We start from the raw sequence: 18,531 nt of genomic DNA, 5'->3' as shown, positions 1-18,531 counted from the left end.
CGACAAACTCGTTTAAAACATCAAGTGGAAATTGAGTCCTAGAACCTCAGTGAAACGTGGAGATTTGTGGAGGGCCTTGGGTTTTTTTTATTTGTTTTTGGTTTGCAGAAACTTTCATCAAACACCCCCCCCCTCTTTTTAGACCCAGGATGAAAAAGAGCTGCCATGTTTGATTTTTCTCTGTCCGTCTCTTTCTCTTCTAAGCCTCTGTCGGGCGATCCATTACAAACTTCGGTTCAACTCTGGGTCTCCTTTAACCGGAAGCCAATGCAGGCTGCACAGTTTGCAACAAGACACCCCATTAAGGTACGAACAAATGAGGGGGCTAGAAACTTTTATGTTGTGGCCTGCTAGCAGCTAGAGTAGCTGGTGGCAGACTGGGACAGCGAGGAGATTGGAAAGGAACATGGGCCAGTCCTGGAGTCTGGGGAAGGCTCTGTTGGGTGCTCTGCATCAGAGGCAAAGATGGGGCCAGGGCCGTCCAACAGTTATCAGCTGCCTTCGGAGTCGGAGATCGGTGGGGAAGAAGAGCAGCTGGAGCTTGTTCCCAATGTGCGCATGTGCAGAGCTGCCAGGAGAAGGGAACAGTTAAGGAACAGGAGTCGACTTGGGAGTAAAGCCACAGGTGGATGGTGAATGGCCCCTCCCATAGGGAATAAAGAGGAGCGAAAGGGGAGTGGTGTTTGCAGGAGACAATTAGTTCATTTAATTAGTGTGAAGATTTGTTTGTGACTCTCAGAGACTCCTTGCCAAGGATTTTCTGGTATAGTGTTCTACTTGGAAGCTATCGGCTTGGCAGTTCTCCAAGCCTGATAAGGTCTGTGGTTATAATCCACCCTTGAAAGATTGTTTGCTGGGACTTTGCTGGATGTGAATGATAGGAATTCACAATAGCCTAATAAAAAGGGGTTTTGTTGTGTAAAGCCTAGATCAGAACACTTTATTCAGCCATAAACCACACCTCTATAATTGGCATGCTTGCTTTCAGATATTTTTTTTTTTGCGTGTTGCCATGGATTGCAGGCATCCTTTAAAACAAATGCTTTGCAAAGAAAATAACTCCCATCTTTTGGCTATTTTCAGTGGGTTGCAAGATATTACCCTGTTTCTCCAACAATACGGCCTCCCCAATAGGAAGCCCCAGCATGTTTTATAGGCATGAAATGAAATTAAGCCCTCCCCCAAATTAAGGCCTATATTAAAACATGCGAAATGGTGGGGAAATGGTGGGGGCTTGCCCTTAGGAAGTGCTTTTGTTGCACACCGGATATGGTGCTCCACATTGACCCGATCGAAGTGCCCCACCAACACCGAGGTCAACATCCAAGCCATCGCCGCCCGCCTGAAGATGCAAGGGGGAATTAAGTCACCCCGAAAAGACGGCTAGCCATTTTTCAGGGCTCAAAAAAAATAAGACTCGGCCTTATTATATGAGAAACACGGTAGCATTATGCCCATTGCACAGCTGGGAAAAACTGAGGTTAATTTAGAAGTTACAGTGAACTCTTGGCAAAGGTGTGAGATTTTGGTGGCGTTTTTGAGATTAGACGTCACACGTTTGAGCCACTTCGCTTGCTCGGATGCTTTTTATCACCCATATAAAACAAAAACATTTTTCCATTCCAAAATTTTGTCTTGAAGGAATATTATATTGCGGACACTTCTGAAGACCAGGTGTTTGTGTGCGTCACTTATAGTAACAACAGCACCAGCCTCTATATCTCCGAAGCTGAAGGCCTTCATTTTTCGTTGACTTTGGAAAACATCCTGTATTACAGTCCTGGTGGAGCAGGCAGCGACACCTTAGTAAGGTAAGAAGGTAGACGACTTCCTGGAGAGAGATGAATAGGTGATGCTTGCCTTCATCTGGCAGAAAAGATAAAATGGAGGGAACAGTTCAAGATTCTGCATGACAACTGACAGTACAGTGCAAAAGTCTTAGGCAACCTGTCAGGATTCCAGCAGTTACCCCCATTTAAATCATGAGTCTCGAGCCAAGCTTCCAAAACTTAAAAAGGATTTATTGGGAGCTAACATGCCAGCACTGCCTGGGTGTAGCCAACTCTGAGACACGTCATTCATTATCAACCTTGACCCCGATTTTTGCCCCACCTCCTGGGTGTATCATAATTCATATTCTCCAATGGGACACATCCATAGCCAAGACTCATCAATCATGCTCTCCAAGTAAGAATTTTGCATGGCAGAAACTTCGGTCACCTGGAAACTATCTTTGTAAACATTTATGGAATGCAGTTTTGGTTTTGCAAGCTGCTGTACTGCTCCCTCCTCCCTTTCTGTTGGCAACTCTAAAAAGACTGGAGAAATATTTTATGAGTTGACACAACCTAGATGTGGTATCCAAAATTTGGTATCTAAAACCGAAAAATAATTATGGATGATCATTAAAACTTTGCTAAAATGTGGTGCGGTGGCCTAGAGGTGGAGCTCTCACCTCACGATCAGGAGGCCGTGAGTTCGATCCTAGGTAGCGGCAGATATTTCTCTCTCTGGGAATGATGAATATAATTATCTACTGCGAACTCCGCAATGGCAACAGGAGGGGCATCCGGCCAGTAAACACTCTGCTCCATGCAGTTTCCCTGACTCCACCCAGATGTAAGGGATTACGGAGTCATTATAAGATGAAATTAAAACTTTGCTAAAACAACAAAGTGGTTGGTGGCCTAAGACTCTTGCACAGTGTTGTATATCCATAAAGTTGAATCCCATGTTTCTCGCCGTGTTGGTTTTGTTGTCTCAGCTTTCCTCGAAGGACTGGTAGGTGAGTGAGTATCTTTTTTCGGCAGATACTTTGCAAGCGAGCCTTTTGCAGACTTCCACCGCGTTGAGGGCATTCCGGGGGTCTATATCACCACCCTGATCAACGGCTCGTTCAGCGACGAGAATATGCGCTCAGTCATCACCTTCGACAAAGGTGGGACTTGGGAATTTCTCCAGCCTCCAGAGTATACTCACTATGGCGAAAAGATAAATTGTGAGGTAATGATGCCAACGACTGACGAAATGGTGCTGCCTCTCTGAAGGCTTTTGGATCGCTCGTTGCATTCCAGGGTCCCAGTTAGGCTTCACGCAGGTTGTAAAAGTAGGTGAAGTTGGAGGAACGTCAACTCATGGTGAGCTTATCTTCCTTCGTTGGTCATCGTTGGTGGTGCGTGAGCAGCCGTGGACAGCAGAGGTTCTGGATCGTGTGCACATTCTCCCATCCGTGTCCATAGTTTTTGAACAAATGATTTTCTCTCGCTAAACTTGTGCTTGTTCCAAAGGAGCTTTTTCAGGAGGCAACTGGACTTTCTTGTTTTTTTTTCTTTTGAAGACGTTTCGCTTCTCATCCAAGAAGCTTCTTCAACTCTGACTGGATGGTGGGGAATGGAAGGATTTATACTCCTTGCAGACAGCTGGTCATTTGCATCCTTTTAGAGGGTCGTTGAGGCCACTTGGAGGTTTATCTGTGTCCTCGGAGTCACCTGAGTGATGCTCCTGGTTTCTGTAGTCTGCAATTTTTTCCCTCTGGAAATCCATTCCTATTTCCACACTATTCCAAGGCTGTCTGTCCCAAATTGTGTAGCTAAAAATTTGTAGAGCTTCTCAGTCATCCAGGTCATGGTTGTCCTGCCTCTTAGAGGTGTGGTTTTTTTTTTAGCATGCAACTGAAACAACATGTGCATAAACACATACGTGTGTGTAAGAATTAGCTGCAGATTTTTGACACTGTTGTGCGATTTTTGAAGAGGGTTCTTGTTGCAACACTGAGATTCCAGAATATTAAATGCACCTTGCTTTTGGTAGGACAAGGCAAGTGACCTTTGTGTGTTTCCTCTTCACTAGCTTTCTTTGGGCTGTTCTCTTCACTTGGCCCAAAGGCTCAGCCAGCTGCTCAACTTCCAGTTGCGCCGAATGCCCATCCTATCCAAGGAATCCGCTCCCGGATTGATCATTGCAACAGGTAGATCATATTATTTTCCATCCTCTCACTCTCCTCTCCTTAAATTCTGGTTGGTTGATGGTTAAAACCCAATTAATGATAATCTTCTACATCTTGCTTTCTCCCTGGCTTGGCTGGCTGGCAACGCTGGTGGGGGATTCTGGGAGTCAAAGTCTGTGCAACTTAAAAGTTGCCAAGTGTCATGCCCCTGGTGGAGACTGAATCTGAGGGAGAGGAAGAACAGCCGACGGAGTGGAAGTGTGGCTCTGGAGGTTGTGGAGGAGGCTGGGGAAGGGCAGAGGCCAGCTGAGCAGTCAGAGGAGGACCCAGGTCCATCCCGTCTCCATCCTAGGGCATGCAGGGAGGAGAGGATAAGGGAGAGACGTGGTCTACTTGGGAGGAGAGGGCCTTGATCCTCTTCATGGGCTGCAGCTGTGACAACTGAATAAGAGGACAGACATGCATATGGGCGAGTGCTGGAAACAAAGCATGGAAATATCTCTAGTTTATTGTTCCTCTCTGAGTTTGGTGTCCTTCCCATTGTGCGTTCTAATATTTGTGGATGTCCTCAAGCCCTTATCTTGCCTGGTTTCTGTTGTTTTTTGCTCTTTATAATTTAAATGGCATTTCCTCCTTCTTGTAACTGCTTGTGTGGGAGTTTTTTTTTTGTCTACAGTCAAGGATATTTGGAGCTTGGAAGCAAAGTGAAGGAATAAAAGGGGCTTCACCTGTTTTTTTCGGTGACTGTGTTTATTTTGTATCCCATCCTGGGTCATCACACCAACGTTGAAAACCAGTGTTGCCCTAAAATACAGGTATTCATCTACTTATGACCACAGTTGATCCCAAAATTTTTGTTGCTAAGTGAGACAGCTGTGAAGTGAGTTTTGCCCTCTTTTACGACCTTCCTCGACACAGTTGTTCAGGGAATCACTGTGGTTGTTGTTTACAAAGTGAATTGTGCTCTTCCCACTGACGTTGCTTGTCAGAAGGTAGCAAAAATTGATCATGTGACCCCAGGATACTGCAACCGTCATAAGTATGAGTTGGTTGCTTAGCGCATGAAGTTGGATCACCTGACCATGGAGATGCCACAACGGTTCTAAGTATGTAAAACGTCCATAAGTCACTTTTTATTTTCAGGGCCAATGGAACTCAGAACAGTCACTGAATGAATTGTTGTAAGTCAAGGACCCCCTGTATTTGGCTTCTGTTTTGCAGTCACAGGCACCATCTTGAGCAGGGATGTCAAACTCAAGGCCTGGGTGTCAGGATTCCAGCAGTTACCCCCCATTTAAATCATGAGTCTTGATCCAAACTTCCAAAACTTAAAGAATATTTATTAGGAGTTAACATGCTGGCATTGTCTGGGTGTAGCCAACTCTGAGACATATCATTCGTTGCCACCCTTGACACTGGTTTTCCCCCAACCCCCTGGGTGTATCGTAATTCATATTCTCCAATGGGACACATCCATAGCCAAGAGTCATCAATCATGCTCTCCAGTTAGAATTTTGCTTGGCAGAAACTTCAATCACCTAGTTACTATCTTTGAAAACATTGATGGAATGCAGTTTCGGTTTTGCAAGCTGCTGCACTGCTTCCCCCTCCCTTTCTGTTGGCAACTCTAAAAAGACCAGAGAAATATTTTAGGAGTTGACACTGGGGTCCAGATCCAACCCATGGGGTGCTTGGATCTAGCCTGCGGGGCCGTCCTGAAAAACAGCGAAGGACTGGCCCGCGATGCATTTGCCAATGAAAACGGAGCTTAGGAGGGTCGCCCGCGGTTCTCCCGAGCTCCGTTTTCGCTGGCAGGGGGTTACAGGAGGCTGGCGCAGCCAAAAACTGAGCTCAGGAGCCTGTTTTCGCTGGCAGAGCGTTTGGGCCACCACAGGCAACCCGACACAAGTAACATCGAACTGGTCATGCCCCCATGGCCAAGCCCTCCCCCCCGAGGTCAAACCCAACCCTGATGTGGCCCTCAATTAAATCGAGTTGGACACCCCTGGTCTTGAGGCACTGAAAGGTCTGAAGAATTGCCCCGAGATTCACGTCCTTCTCTTTGTAGGTTCTGTGGGGAAGAACATGGCAAGCAAAATGAATGTCTACATTTCCAGCAGTGCTGGCGTCAGATGGCAGGAGGTAAGGAAGTGCCAGGCCCTCGTGGGGGGGGCAGGGGGCAGGTGGGGGGGGACATCCGTGCAGCTCTAGAGCAGCGATGGCGAACCTTTTCGTTGTGGTGTGCTGAAAGCATGTGCGCGCACCCACAATGCAATGCTCCTTGCCCGCATGCGCACGCAACCCCCTCCCCCTTACCTGCACTGTGCATGCGCGCTCCTCCCAGCTGATTTTTGGCCCCTTTGAGGCCTTTTTGCCCTCCCTGGGGCTCGAGGGAAGCCTCTGCAGCCTTTGGAGGCCGAAAAACGGGCTTGTCTCGGCACTTCTGGTTTCAGCACTTCCAGTTTCGGCACTTCCGGTATTTCCGGAAGGCCTCTTTTTTGGCCTCCCTCGAGTCCCAGGGAGGGCGAAAAAGGCCTCAAACGGGCCGAAAATCAGCCGGGAGGTGCGTGCATGCACAGTGCAGGTAAGTTTGGCTGGGGCTCGCATGCCGCACAAATGGCTCTGCATGCCACTTGCGGCACGTGTGTCATAGGTTCGTCATCATGGCTCTAGAGGCATTTCAATACTGGAGGAAGGATTGCGCCACAGCTGACCATGCACCACCCTGTGCTTCTCTCGCTGAACAGCTTCTATGATTGATTGATTGATTGATTGATTCATTCATTCATTCATTCATTCATTCATTCGATTTATATGCTCCCCATCTCATCCAGAGATGACGATGTGGGGAGTTCGGACTTTGGTTTCGTTTAATTTCCAAGAAATACTGATTTGGGTTAACTATCTGCCTCCTAACCTTGTCCTTTCCTGATGCTTTGACCCCTCTCTCCCAGCTCCCATCATCCCCAGCCAGCATAATCTGAACCATATTGACTAAGGGTTGCGGAAGCTACATCGTTTTTCTTAGTTTGGCCAAACGAATCGAAAGAACCGAAGCTAGGTTTAGTGTGGACCTCTTGAAGACAGATTAAATCTAACTTTAATTTTCCTAATTTAGTAAAAGTCCTTTTCCTTTTCATAGGGTAATTCAGTCCATTTATATTCACTGACAGTAATTTTATTTCTTCTTCCATCGCTTTACTAATAAATAGGTTGTTCTAGTTGCTCTTATTTCTCTCTGTTCTTTTATCCTTGCTCCTTCTCGTTCTGCTCTTTCCTTTTGCTCCATTTCACTTTTTAACATGGGGTTCATTTTATAGATGGTTAGCCAATTAAAAACAGAAGTTAGAAACATGGAAATATAAGAGAAGGTTTAATTGTATCAGGAAAGTTTGCTAAAACGGATAAGCAATTATTATTATTATTATTATTATTATTATTATTATTATTATTATTATTATTGTTGTTGTTGTTGATTAATCTTTAGTGAGATTCACAGCCTTTGGGGCTGGTTGTAGCCCAGCAGCTTGAGTCCTAATCAAGGACCTAGGAACTGTTCAGGTAGCGTCAGAGGATATAAGCTGTTCCAGGTAGGGTGGTTTTTTGTAGAATCAGGGTATTCAAGTCTGATAAATTCAGGATTTCCAAATAGCGAGGCAGCCCTTTTGGTATTGCTCCAAGGGCTCCAACTATTATTATTATTATTATTATTATTATCTAATACCAATGTAATGAACATTATTGTAAACATTATGATTGTTATTTCTCAAAGTTATTTATATCCAGACAACACACTGTTTACTTAGAAATGGAATTTTTATATGTAATAAACGCTTAAAAAAACCCACAAACTTCCGCAGTCATTCCTCCATTGTGGGAATCAAAGGGTCTTTAAAAGAACATTTTTATAGGATGATGTATCGTTGGTATTTAACCCCAGATAAGTTGTCGAGAATGCATAAAGGTGTTTTCAAATGAACGTCGGCAATTTTGCTGAAGTTTTCAGGGAGAGGCGGTTCCAGTAATGTGATTCCTCAATGGGGAAAATGATGAGATCAGCCTTGGATGTATTTCTTAGAGCAAGCAGGGACACGAATATCAACTTTTCAGAATGCCGAATGAATTTTTCTATGCATACGTGGTTATGTTTCTCTTTTGCTGCCTGATATTGATCTGTGGCCATCTTAGTCCAGTGACTTTGTTTGCTTCCTCTCTCAGGTCCTGTCTGGGCCCCATTATTACTCCTGGGGAGACCACGGGGGCATCCTCATGGCCGTGACACAGGGGTCAGAAACAAACCAGCTGAAGTAAGCAAAGCACCCATACGTCTGCCTATCCTGGTAGGCTGAGTCCGTAAACTGGGATAAATTTACCTTCCAACTTCCCAGGTGCTTTTGACCACCTGGGAGAATGGAAAAGGAGTCTCGATAGCCATGATCTAAATCTTAAAACTTAGAGGGATAATTTCACACAGGTTAAACAGGTAAACAGATAATCAGAGTTGGAAGGGACCTTGGAGGTCATCTAGTCCAACCCCCCCCACCCCACCCAAGCAGGAGACCCCACACCGTTTCTGACAGAGGGCAGTGCAGTCTCTTCTTGAAAGCTTCCAGTGATGAAGCTCCCACAACTTCCCAAGGCAACTTCTGTTCCATTGGTTGATTGTTCTCAGTGTCAGAAAATTCCTCCTTATTTCCAGGTTGAATCTTTCCTTGATCAGTTTCCACCCATTATTCCTTGTCTGGCCTTCGGGTGCCTTGGAAAACAGCTTGATCCCCTCCCTTCTGTGGCATCCCCGCAAATATTGGAACCTTGCTCTCCTGTCTCCCCTGGTCCTTCTCTTCACTAGACCAGGCAGGCCCAGATCCTGCAACTGTTCTGCATATGTTTTAGTCTCCAGTTCCCTAATCGTCACCTAATCTTTATTAGCCAAAGATTCCAACAGATTGTGTTCCATCCCAGTGAGAAATTTAGTTTGCATCTTGGATTTGGGGGGGAAAAACAACCCAGCATGTGTAGGAAGAAGACCAAATCAGCACGGATAGAATTCCTTATTGGCCAAGTGTGATTGGACACAAAGGAATTTGTCCTGCTGCAAATGCTCTCAGTATACATAAAAGAAAGGATACATTCATCAAGAGACTATACCCTAAACTTAGAGGCAAGTAGCAAGAAACGGGGGCTATCCGAAACAAAAGATGCTGGAAGGGAGAAGGACCAAAACCAAGGTATGGCAGGCATCTCCTTGCCATTCTTTCCGTGTAGGTATAGCACGAATGAAGGGGAAACCTGGAAAACCTTCACGTTCTCCGAAAAGCCAGTCTTTGTGTATGGCCTGCTGACAGAACCGGGCGAGAAAAGCACCATCTTCACCATTTTTGGGTCTTACAAAGAAAACGGACACAGTTGGCTGATTCTGCAGATCAACACCACGGACGTCCTCGGTAAGGGAAGGAAGGAGTTGGCCTCCGATGGCTTTTCTTGACCTTCATTGTAGGCCGAAGCTTGTCTTTGTAGCATGGCAGGGTTGTCCTCTCCCTGCCCACACCCCGCAACTTAAAACTTAACCCCCTGATGATTTCCTAGGGGTGCCTTGCACGGAAAACGATTATAAACTGTGGTCTCCCTCCGATGAACGCGGGAATGAGTGTCTCTTGGGACACAAGACGGTCTTCAAAAGGCGAACGCCTCACGCCACTTGTTTCAACGGGGAGGATTTCGATCGACCGTTCCTGGTCTCCAATTGTTCCTGCACCAGGGAAGACTACGAGTGGTAAGTCGAGGTCTTTGGTGAGCGACAGTTGCGATGAATATTGGAGGATGGGGACTTTCAAGGTAGAGGGCACCTTCTTTTGTTGGGCACCTCTGGAAATGTGGATTTACCTCAACCATTTGTCAACATTCCAACTGACAAACCCAACCAAAGCAAGCACAGTAGTGATGATTCAATCTCCGAATGCAAAACTTTACTGAGTACTTCATTTCAGCACTGCGGAGGGCAAAACCAGATCTAGTTAATTCCCGCACAAACTGATGACCTGGGGGGTGGCACAAAGACAACACAGTCAAATAAGAAATAAGAGTCCCTTTATTATCTCCAACTTTGCCCCCAATGTCCAGGTTACCTTCGGCTTGAGAAAAACTCTCCCAGAAACAGCATTTAACTGTAGAAAATTCAGTCCAAAACAAGGTACATACAAACTGTAATTAAAAATCCAAACAAACCAAGCTGAAGTAATTAACTTGACAGGGTAGGAGAAGGAATTTCAGACTTGAAAGCATGGCAAAACTCACACAGTTGGGAAGACGTCAGGAACACAGATAAGCCATGACGATGCCAGATGAATTCACATTTGCTCCCAACAACTTGTGCGCAGTTTCCTCTTTTATACATGTGTTCCCAGCTGCAGCTAATGCAGGGAATCAGGGCCCTTTCCTCCCCCCTAAGCCACGCAACTCACATTGCTCCCTTCTCCGTTCCTCCCTGCGTGCCCTAGGATGAAGAGGGGGTGGGCCTGGGTCTTCCTCCGAATTCCCTCTCTCTTGGCTCTATCTCTCCCCTGCTCTGTTCTGCCCAGCTGGACTTTGCCCTTCCCCAGTTTCTTTCACAGCCAATGGAGCCACACTCCCACTCCCTGTCAGCTGCTCGGCCTCCTCCTCCAAATCAGATTCCAACAGGGGCATGACACAAACCCCCATAATTAAAGTATAGAATTCAACCTCTCCCTATTAGTGCAGGTTGCATTGTCCAAAGTGTCATTGTATTGTTATGAGAAAAAGTCTTTGGGTTCGGCAAATACCTGATGAAGTGTCCTTGGCTCTCACAGATCATCTTCTCAATGTATGGAGCCTACATTCCATCTCATCCTTCCCTCCACCCCTGGTTCTTTGGCAAGCTGAGAAGCGATAATAGTTGCAACAGCATAAGCGGGCTTGGAACTTGACACCATAATTCCCGGACTACGTAGAGGGTGAAATCAAGGGAAAACTTTGTGAGGCCACAGGAATATGAGGAAAATGAATTCCTTATGTGCCTAGGTCAATGATTCTCAACCTCTCCAACTTTAAGAGGTGTAGAATTCAAATCCCAGAATTCCGCAGCCAGCAGCATCCTGGGAGTCAAGTCCATACACCTACAAATTGCTGACATTGACAAACACTGCTATAAACCTTAGGTCAAGATGTTAATGATTACCAAGATGGCAATCTTAATGAATCTTAATGAACTTTTGTCTATCACTCTGCCTTGTCTACAGCCTGACTTGGCTGGCTGGAGATGCTGGCTGAGGAATTCTGGGAGTTGAAGTCCATGCGTCTTAAAATTGCCAAAAGTTGAGAAACTCTACCTTGGAAGTTCTCTGTATGATAATCCAATTTAACCAGTTGCAATTCCTGAATTCTTGATTTTCTAAGATTTGAAACCAAATTCTCCACAACAAGAACAACAACTGGAAGAAGTATTATATTTTGCTTTGCTCTTTTTCTTTAAACTTCCCCCATTTAGCGATTTTGGTTTCAAGCTAAGTGAGGACCTGTCATTAGAAGTTTGCATTCCGGATCCCGAGTTTGCTGGCAAACTTTTCTCGCCTCCTGTGTTGTGCCCTGTTGGATCAACCTACAAAAAAACACGAGGGTAGGTCGCGAGATTTACCGACTACAAGATTTATCAAGCTCATTTGCAAAGCTTTTTGGAGGGAGGCGGAAATAGAATTTTAAATATACGGTTGTGTCCTAAAAGAGGAACGATTGACTGAGATGAAGAGAACTGGATGTTACAAACTGTTTGCATAGTTTTATCTGAGGAGTAGGAAATCCTGTGCATCACAGACAATTAAATAAATTAAACATCGTAAAAGAATTAAAAAACACTATAAAACAATAAACCGTTTCCTGATAGTGCAGTCAAAACCAAGATGAGAATTGAAGTCGAAACAGTATATAGAACATCCAACAATCTAGATAGCTGATTAAAAGAGCTTCTGTAGAGGAAAGGATAAGGTTGGGGGAGTAGGAGGATTTTAGGCTTTACTTAAACTTCTCAGAAAAGCAGCTATTAAATTTGCAGTTATCTGTTATTCAGTGTGTCCAGAGAGAGAAATATCTGCCTCTACCCAGGATCAAACTCACAGCCTCCTGATTGTGAGGCAAGAGTTCCACCTCTAAGTCACCGCACCACTCCAATGCAATCAATTAATATATTACCTGCAATTTTTTTGGTAGTGTTTCAAAAGCATTGCCCTCCAAAATCCAAACACTTGCAGAAAATAATTTGTCATCTGCATAGGTTAAAGTAGCATGTTCCCAGTGCTGTTAACTTGATAGGGGCACTTGGGTTACAACTGTGTGTGTCTCTGACAAAACACTCTTTTTTTATTGATGTTAGTTACCGCAAGATATCCGGCGACACGTGTTCTGGAGGTGACGTAGAGGCCCGGTTAGAAGGGGAAACCGTTCCCTGTCCATTAGCAGGTAAGCCAAGGAGGGGTAGAGGAAGTTGTTGCAAAAACGGTACGGTCAAAGTTGTGAGGTTTGCAGATCAGGAAGATAAAGTCTGCCTTGTGTTAATCTTGACTCCTGGTAACTAATGAACGCACGCTTAATTCTTTTGAGAGCAGCCCAAATGGACCAGGTTTTGCTGCTTGGTAAGACAGTAGCTTTGATGAAACGATTGGAAAATATCTACTTCCTATTTCCATTCCTAGTATGATTTGATTGCTTATTGTACCCTATGACTATTATTAAGTGTTGTACCTTATGATTCTTGACGAATGTCTCTTTTCTTTTATGTACACTGAGAGCATTTGCACCAAGACAAATTCCTTGGGTGTCCAGTCACACTTGGCCAATAAAGAATTCTATTCTATTCTTTATTCTATTCTATTCTTTATTCTATTCTATTCTACTACAGCATTGTTCAGGCAATATTTTAAAAAATAAAATTATTTGAAATAAAAGGGACTTAAAATTGGCCAGCACTGGGAAGGATGGGAAGTTTCCATCTTTTCTTTAAATTCACCACAATGTAAAAAAGATGTTGAGATTCTAATGAGAGTGCAGAGAAGAGCAACTAAGATGATTAAGGGACTGGAGGCTAAAACATATAAAGAACCATTGCTGGAATTGGGTATGTCTAGTTTGGTGAAAAGAAGGACTAGGGGGTGATATGATAGCAGTCTTCAAGTATCTCAGAGGTTGCCCCAAAGAAGAGGGAGTCAAGCTATTCTCCAAAGCACCTGAAGGCAGGACAAAAAGCAACGGGTGGAAACTAATCAAGGAGAGAAGCAACCTAGAACTAAGAAAAAATGCCTGGAGTGTTAGAACAATTAATCAGTGGAACAACTTGTTGTAAATGCTCCAACAATGGAAGTTTTTAAGAAGAGATTCGATAACCATTTGTCTAAATAAAAATACATAGTTGGCAGTGAAAAACGGGGACTTTGCAATATGGCATACATTTTTTTTAAAAGTTCATTGGATTTTGCTTAAATCTGAGCCTTCTTTGGAGGAAAATCAAGACATTTCAGTCTTGACATCAGCTAGGAAAGAGGCTATAGAACCAGAGTGCTTACAGTCATCCCTTTCCGATGTTTGAGCTTAGCTCCTTGCCAAATGTAAACTCCCTACTTCATTCCTTGGCTGATTTCTTTGCAGAGGAAAATGAGTTCATCTTGTATTCAACAAGGTATTCCATCCATCGGTACGATCTCTCATCTGGACTGACTGAAGATTTGCCTTTGACGGGGCTGCGTGGGGCGGTGGCCCTGGACTTCGATTACACTCACAACTGCCTCTACTGGGCTGACGTGACTCTTGAAATTATCCAGGTTAGTGACTTCTTTGTGCTCTCCGTTGATGTGAGCCAGATAACAGATAATCGGAGTTGGAAGGGACCTTATAGGTCATCTAGAACCGGTTGAATACCACCTCTGGAACAGTCTATTTTGGTTTTTTTTATTTTATTTCTATTTTGAACCTTTTAAGTTCGAAACAAGACAGGACACGTCTTTCTGAGGTCGGAACAAAATTCTCGAGGCCTTTTTGTGGCTTGTTGCGGTGTAACCGAGGAAGGCTGTGACTCTAAAGGGCTGTTTGGTTCCAGATTTTTGATTATTTTTTTTCCTGAAGCAAGGAAATTCTGTGCCAAGGGGAAAATTGGTACACCTGCCTTTTTAAGAGAGTGGAGATCATGGTTAGTTGTGGCAACTTGGGGCTGATCAAATGACAGAAAGAAAAGAAGATTGATGGAGCAGGAAATTAAGCCTTCTGTTTTCAGGACATGGCTTCAATGTTGATGGGGTTTGAGTCCCGTTGGGTTTGGGAAGCAGCTCAAAGTCACTTACTCAGGTTCCAGTGAGAGGAAAAAAACAACGTTTTGGGGAAATCTTGGGAATGCATTGCTTTAGCTTGTTTCTCCAGCTGAAATAAACCCATCAGGTCTCAGCTTTGCCAGCATCTCTTCCTCCCATTTAGATACTTCCTCCAAAGATCTTGTGTATCCTCTTTGAATGGGGTGGTAGAGAAAAAGTGGGATATAAAGTATAATGTGAGTGTTTGTTACTTGTTGAAGTTGACCCAGAAGGAAGGTCTGTGATGGCATACCTATGGCACACGTGCCACAAGTGGCACGCAGAGCCATTTTTGCCGACATGCGAGCCGCAGGGAAACTTACCTCACTGCACATGCGCTGATTTTTGGCCGATTTGAGGCCTTTTTCGGGCTCCCAGAGGCTTGAGGAAAGCTTCTGCAGCCTTTGCAGGGTGAAAAATAGGCCCATTTCATCACTTCCTGTCTTTCCGGAAATACCAGAAGTGACAAAACAGGCCTATTTTTTGGCCTGCAAAGGCTGCAGAAGCTTTCCTCAAGCCTCTGGGAGGCCTAAAAAGGCCTCAAACTGACCAAAAATCAGCTGGGAGGTGCAGTGCAGGTAAGGGGACGGTGGGGGAGGGATAGAGCGCACATTCCCTTCTGGGTGCTGGCACTTGAGCATGAGCGCCTGCAAACACATGCACAATTTTTGGCACAGGAGCCCCAAAAGGTTAGCCACCATTAACCTAGGTGCTCCCTCTTATAAGATGACCACCAGTAATGGCTGGAAGTTCTAGGCCAGGTGTGTCCAAACTTAGCAACTTTAAGACTTGTGGATTTATGGGCTTCAGCTTCCAGAATTCCCCAGCCAACACCTGTTCTATGCGATGCAGTCTTAAGGCTACCATGCCAGTGAATGCTCTCCTTAGCTTCCCTAATGGCTTTGATCCATTATTTTCAGCGTCTCTGTCTCAACGGAAGTTCTGGGCAGGAAGTTATCATCGGCACCGGCCTGGAAACAGTCGAAGCATTGGTCTTTGAGCCCATAAGTCAACTGCTTTACTGGGTGAACGCTGGCATCCCCAAAATCGAGGTACGCCGCCTTCTGCTTGTAGGACAGAAGCCCAACATCTCCAGAAGGAGGCCTATCACTCAAGTGCTTCCTGCTAGTTCAGTAGCAAGAGTAGCCTGGTGGAATCATTGTTCTCCCATTTGTGGTCTTCACGCAGGTCGCCAACCCAGATGGGGACTTGCGTCTTACCATTTTAAATGCCTCAGTGCTTGAGCGTCCCCGAGCCCTAACTCTGGTGCCCAAAGAAGGGTAAGTGGGAAATCTCCTATCGCTTGATTTTGTTTGTGTTCTCTCTGGAGTCAAAGGACTTGCAACCTGGACCCCAAAGCAACCATCCAGAAAGCTGAATCTCACACCTTGAGATGCCTCGGGGTCAGGGGTGGGATTCTACCGGTTTGGACTGGTTTGCGTGAACTGGATGTAAAATTTGCATCTGGTTCGCTGAACCGGTATTTGAACTGACCGGCTGGCCCGCCCTGCCCTGCCCCCCCCAGGAATCTCCATGCGGCCCATTTTTGATGCAGGTAAATGCAGGGTCTGTGCAGAGGCTCTAGGAGGGGGAAAATGGGCCTTCTAGAAGTCCAGAAACAGGCCTGTTTCCTGTTTCTGGAAGGCCTCCAGAGCCCGGGGGAGGCCATTTTCACTCTCCCAGAGGCCTGAGGGAAGCCTCTGGACTCTTGGGAAGGCAAAAAACAGCCCTCCCAGAAGTTCCAGTAGGCCACGCCAACCATGGCCACGCCCGCCCAGCAACTGGGCAGTGAACTGGTTGCTGGGATTTTTGAATCCCACCCCTGCTCTGGGTTGAAACATTCCATGAACTAATCAAGAGAATGACATTCAATCCTTGACTCAGGCTTCATGTTTTTCTTTACCTCTTGTTGGTTATGACTTCTATTCCCAGACTGATGTTCTGGACAGATTGGGGGGATTCCCGGCCTGGTATTTATCGAAGTGAAATGGATGGCTCCTCTGCTACTTGCATTGTCTCCGAGGGCGTCAAGTGGCCAAATGGAATTTCGGCAGATGATCGTTGGATCTACTGGACGGAGGCCTACATGGACAGGATCGAGCGGGTTGACTTCAACGGCATGCAGAGATCAGTGATCTTGGATAGTCTTCCTCATCCCTATGCCATTGCTGTGTTTAAGGTACTCTTCTGGATGGAACATCTATGATAGAGTAGGCATTATTAAGCTAGATTCCTCTATGTAAAGCAGGCACCATCCATCTAGAATCCTCTACGATAGAGCAGATATTGTCAATCTAGAACCCTCTATGATGGATTGGGCATCATCCATCTGGAACCCTCTTTGATAGAGCAGGAATCATCCATCTAGAACCCTCTATGATAGAGTGGGCATTATAAATCTAGAACCCTCTGTGATAGAGGAGGTGTTATCAATCTAGAACCCTCTATGATGGCATGGGCATTATCGATCTAGAACCTTCTATGATAGAGAGACCACCATCAATCTAAAACCCTCTATGATAGAGCGGGCACAATCTATAATAGAATAGACCCAATCAATCTAGAACCCTCTAGGTGTTAAAAAGAACTGTGTTTAACTCCCAGGGGCTTTATGGACAAATCCAGTAGGATGAAAATCTTGGTCCTCTTTCTATGATTTTTTAAAATTTCCTAATTTAATCTACAGTCCTTGGATTTCTAATATTTTTTTCATCCAAGTCCTAACCAACCTTACCCTGCTTAGCTTCCCAGCTCAGACAAATTTGACCAAACATATTAGACTTCAATACCCATAATATCCAGGCAGCTTGTTATTAGTTCTCGGAACCGGTATGAATGTGATGCAGAGCACAGCTAGCCATCCTGGGTTTTTGCTTGCTTGTACAAATCAAAGAAGGGTTGTTGTGTGCCCTACCATAATTATTTATGTTATGCTTTATAAGGTATGGTCCTTGGCTTAGTGTTGCATGTGAAGTCAACTTTCATGTGTGTAATATGAATGTGGTAGAGGCTAAATGTTGCAAAGTATTTGCACAATTAGCATGGTTTGGGACTTGCTTGTATGGTTATGTCTTTCATGTCTACCTCTCCAGTGGACGTTTAAAAATGAAAAGGTTTGCTTTGTTTTTCCCCAGAATGATATCTATTGGAATGATTGGTCTCAGCTGAGCATTTTTAGAGCCTCCAAGCACAATGGAGCCAGAATGGAGACCTTGGTTGACCATCTCAATAGCGTGATGGACATGAAAATCTTCTACCATGGAAAGACTACAGGTATTTATTGGTCCACTAATGAAAGGAATCAGGGCCCTTTCCTCCCCGTAAGCCAGGCAACCCACATTGCTCCCTTCTTCATTCCTCCCTGCATGCCCTAGGATGAAGAGCGGGTGGACCTGGGTCTTCCTCTGAATTCCCTCTCCCTTGTTCTATCCCTCCCCTGCTCTGCCAAGCCAGACTTTGCCCTTCCCCAGCCTCCTCCACAGCCAACGGAGCCACACTCCCACCCCCTGTCAGCTATTCATCTTCCTCCTCGGATTCAGACGCATGACATGGACTTTCTGGATTTTTTTCATTGAAAACTTTTCAATACTCATCCGAGAAGCTCCTTGGATGAGAAGCGGAGCGTTTTCAAATTTAAAAAACCCAAGAAAACCCAGTTGTCTTTTGGAAAAACATCTTTGGGACATCTGGAAGGCAACATCTTCTCCTGAAGTTTCATGATGTACATTTCTGCTTCACAAAGTACTTTCTTCCTTCTTCTTTCCTCTGGACAGGGAAGAATGCATGTGCAGACAAGCCATGCAACCTCCTGTGTTTGCCCAGGGCTAACAATAACTATACTTGTCGATGCCCCGATGGAGTCTCCAGCCATGTGCTCCCAACAGGGGAGATGCAATGCGATTGCCCACCCAACTATCACTTGAAGAATGGCACCTGCGTAAAAGAAGGTAAAAGATATACCTGGTTGCTAGAGTGTTAGATAACATCTCAAATTGCATTCTTTTATATTTATTTACTACACAAATTTATGTAGCCACCCAATTCACACATAGATGACCCCAGGTGGCTTACAACATTTAAAACAATCCACCATGTATTACCTGAATTATACGGATGCCAGAAAAATGCTTCAGTGTGTAGGAATGTAAATGTAACCTTTTAAAGCAGGGGTCTTCAGACTTGACAATTTTAAGACTTGTGGACTTCAACTCCCAGAATTCCTCCTCCAGTCATGTTAGC

General features: G+C 45.0%; 1 protein-coding gene across 1 annotated transcript in view; it reads left to right on the top strand.

Moving 5' to 3' along the window:
- The window catches only part of SORL1 (sortilin related receptor 1), a 90,193-nt gene that overhangs the window by 30,063 nt on the left and 41,599 nt on the right, over positions 1-18,531 (top strand). Inside the window, exons 7-22 of the mRNA XM_087970119.1 lie at positions 205-306; positions 1,642-1,811; positions 2,811-3,003; positions 3,850-3,967; positions 6,015-6,088; positions 8,165-8,253; positions 9,212-9,390; positions 9,533-9,719; positions 11,451-11,579; positions 12,330-12,415; positions 13,598-13,770; positions 15,213-15,344; positions 15,481-15,572; positions 16,225-16,471; positions 17,427-17,565; positions 18,066-18,239. Coding sequence (XP_087826245.1) covers positions 205-306; positions 1,642-1,811; positions 2,811-3,003; positions 3,850-3,967; positions 6,015-6,088; positions 8,165-8,253; positions 9,212-9,390; positions 9,533-9,719; positions 11,451-11,579; positions 12,330-12,415; positions 13,598-13,770; positions 15,213-15,344; positions 15,481-15,572; positions 16,225-16,471; positions 17,427-17,565; positions 18,066-18,239 — 2,284 coding nt within the window. The remainder of the gene's footprint in view (positions 1-204; positions 307-1,641; positions 1,812-2,810; positions 3,004-3,849; positions 3,968-6,014; positions 6,089-8,164; positions 8,254-9,211; positions 9,391-9,532; positions 9,720-11,450; positions 11,580-12,329; positions 12,416-13,597; positions 13,771-15,212; positions 15,345-15,480; positions 15,573-16,224; positions 16,472-17,426; positions 17,566-18,065; positions 18,240-18,531) is intronic.

Source organism: Notechis scutatus, chromosome 7 (genome assembly GCF_049901735.1).
Source record: "Notechis scutatus isolate UNSWTSFEM ecotype Mainland chromosome 7, rNotScu1.2, whole genome shotgun sequence".
NCBI lineage: Eukaryota > Metazoa > Chordata > Lepidosauria > Squamata > Elapidae > Notechis > Notechis scutatus.
Note: the sequence above shows the minus strand (reverse complement) of the source record. Positions and strands in the feature narration are given on the sequence as shown.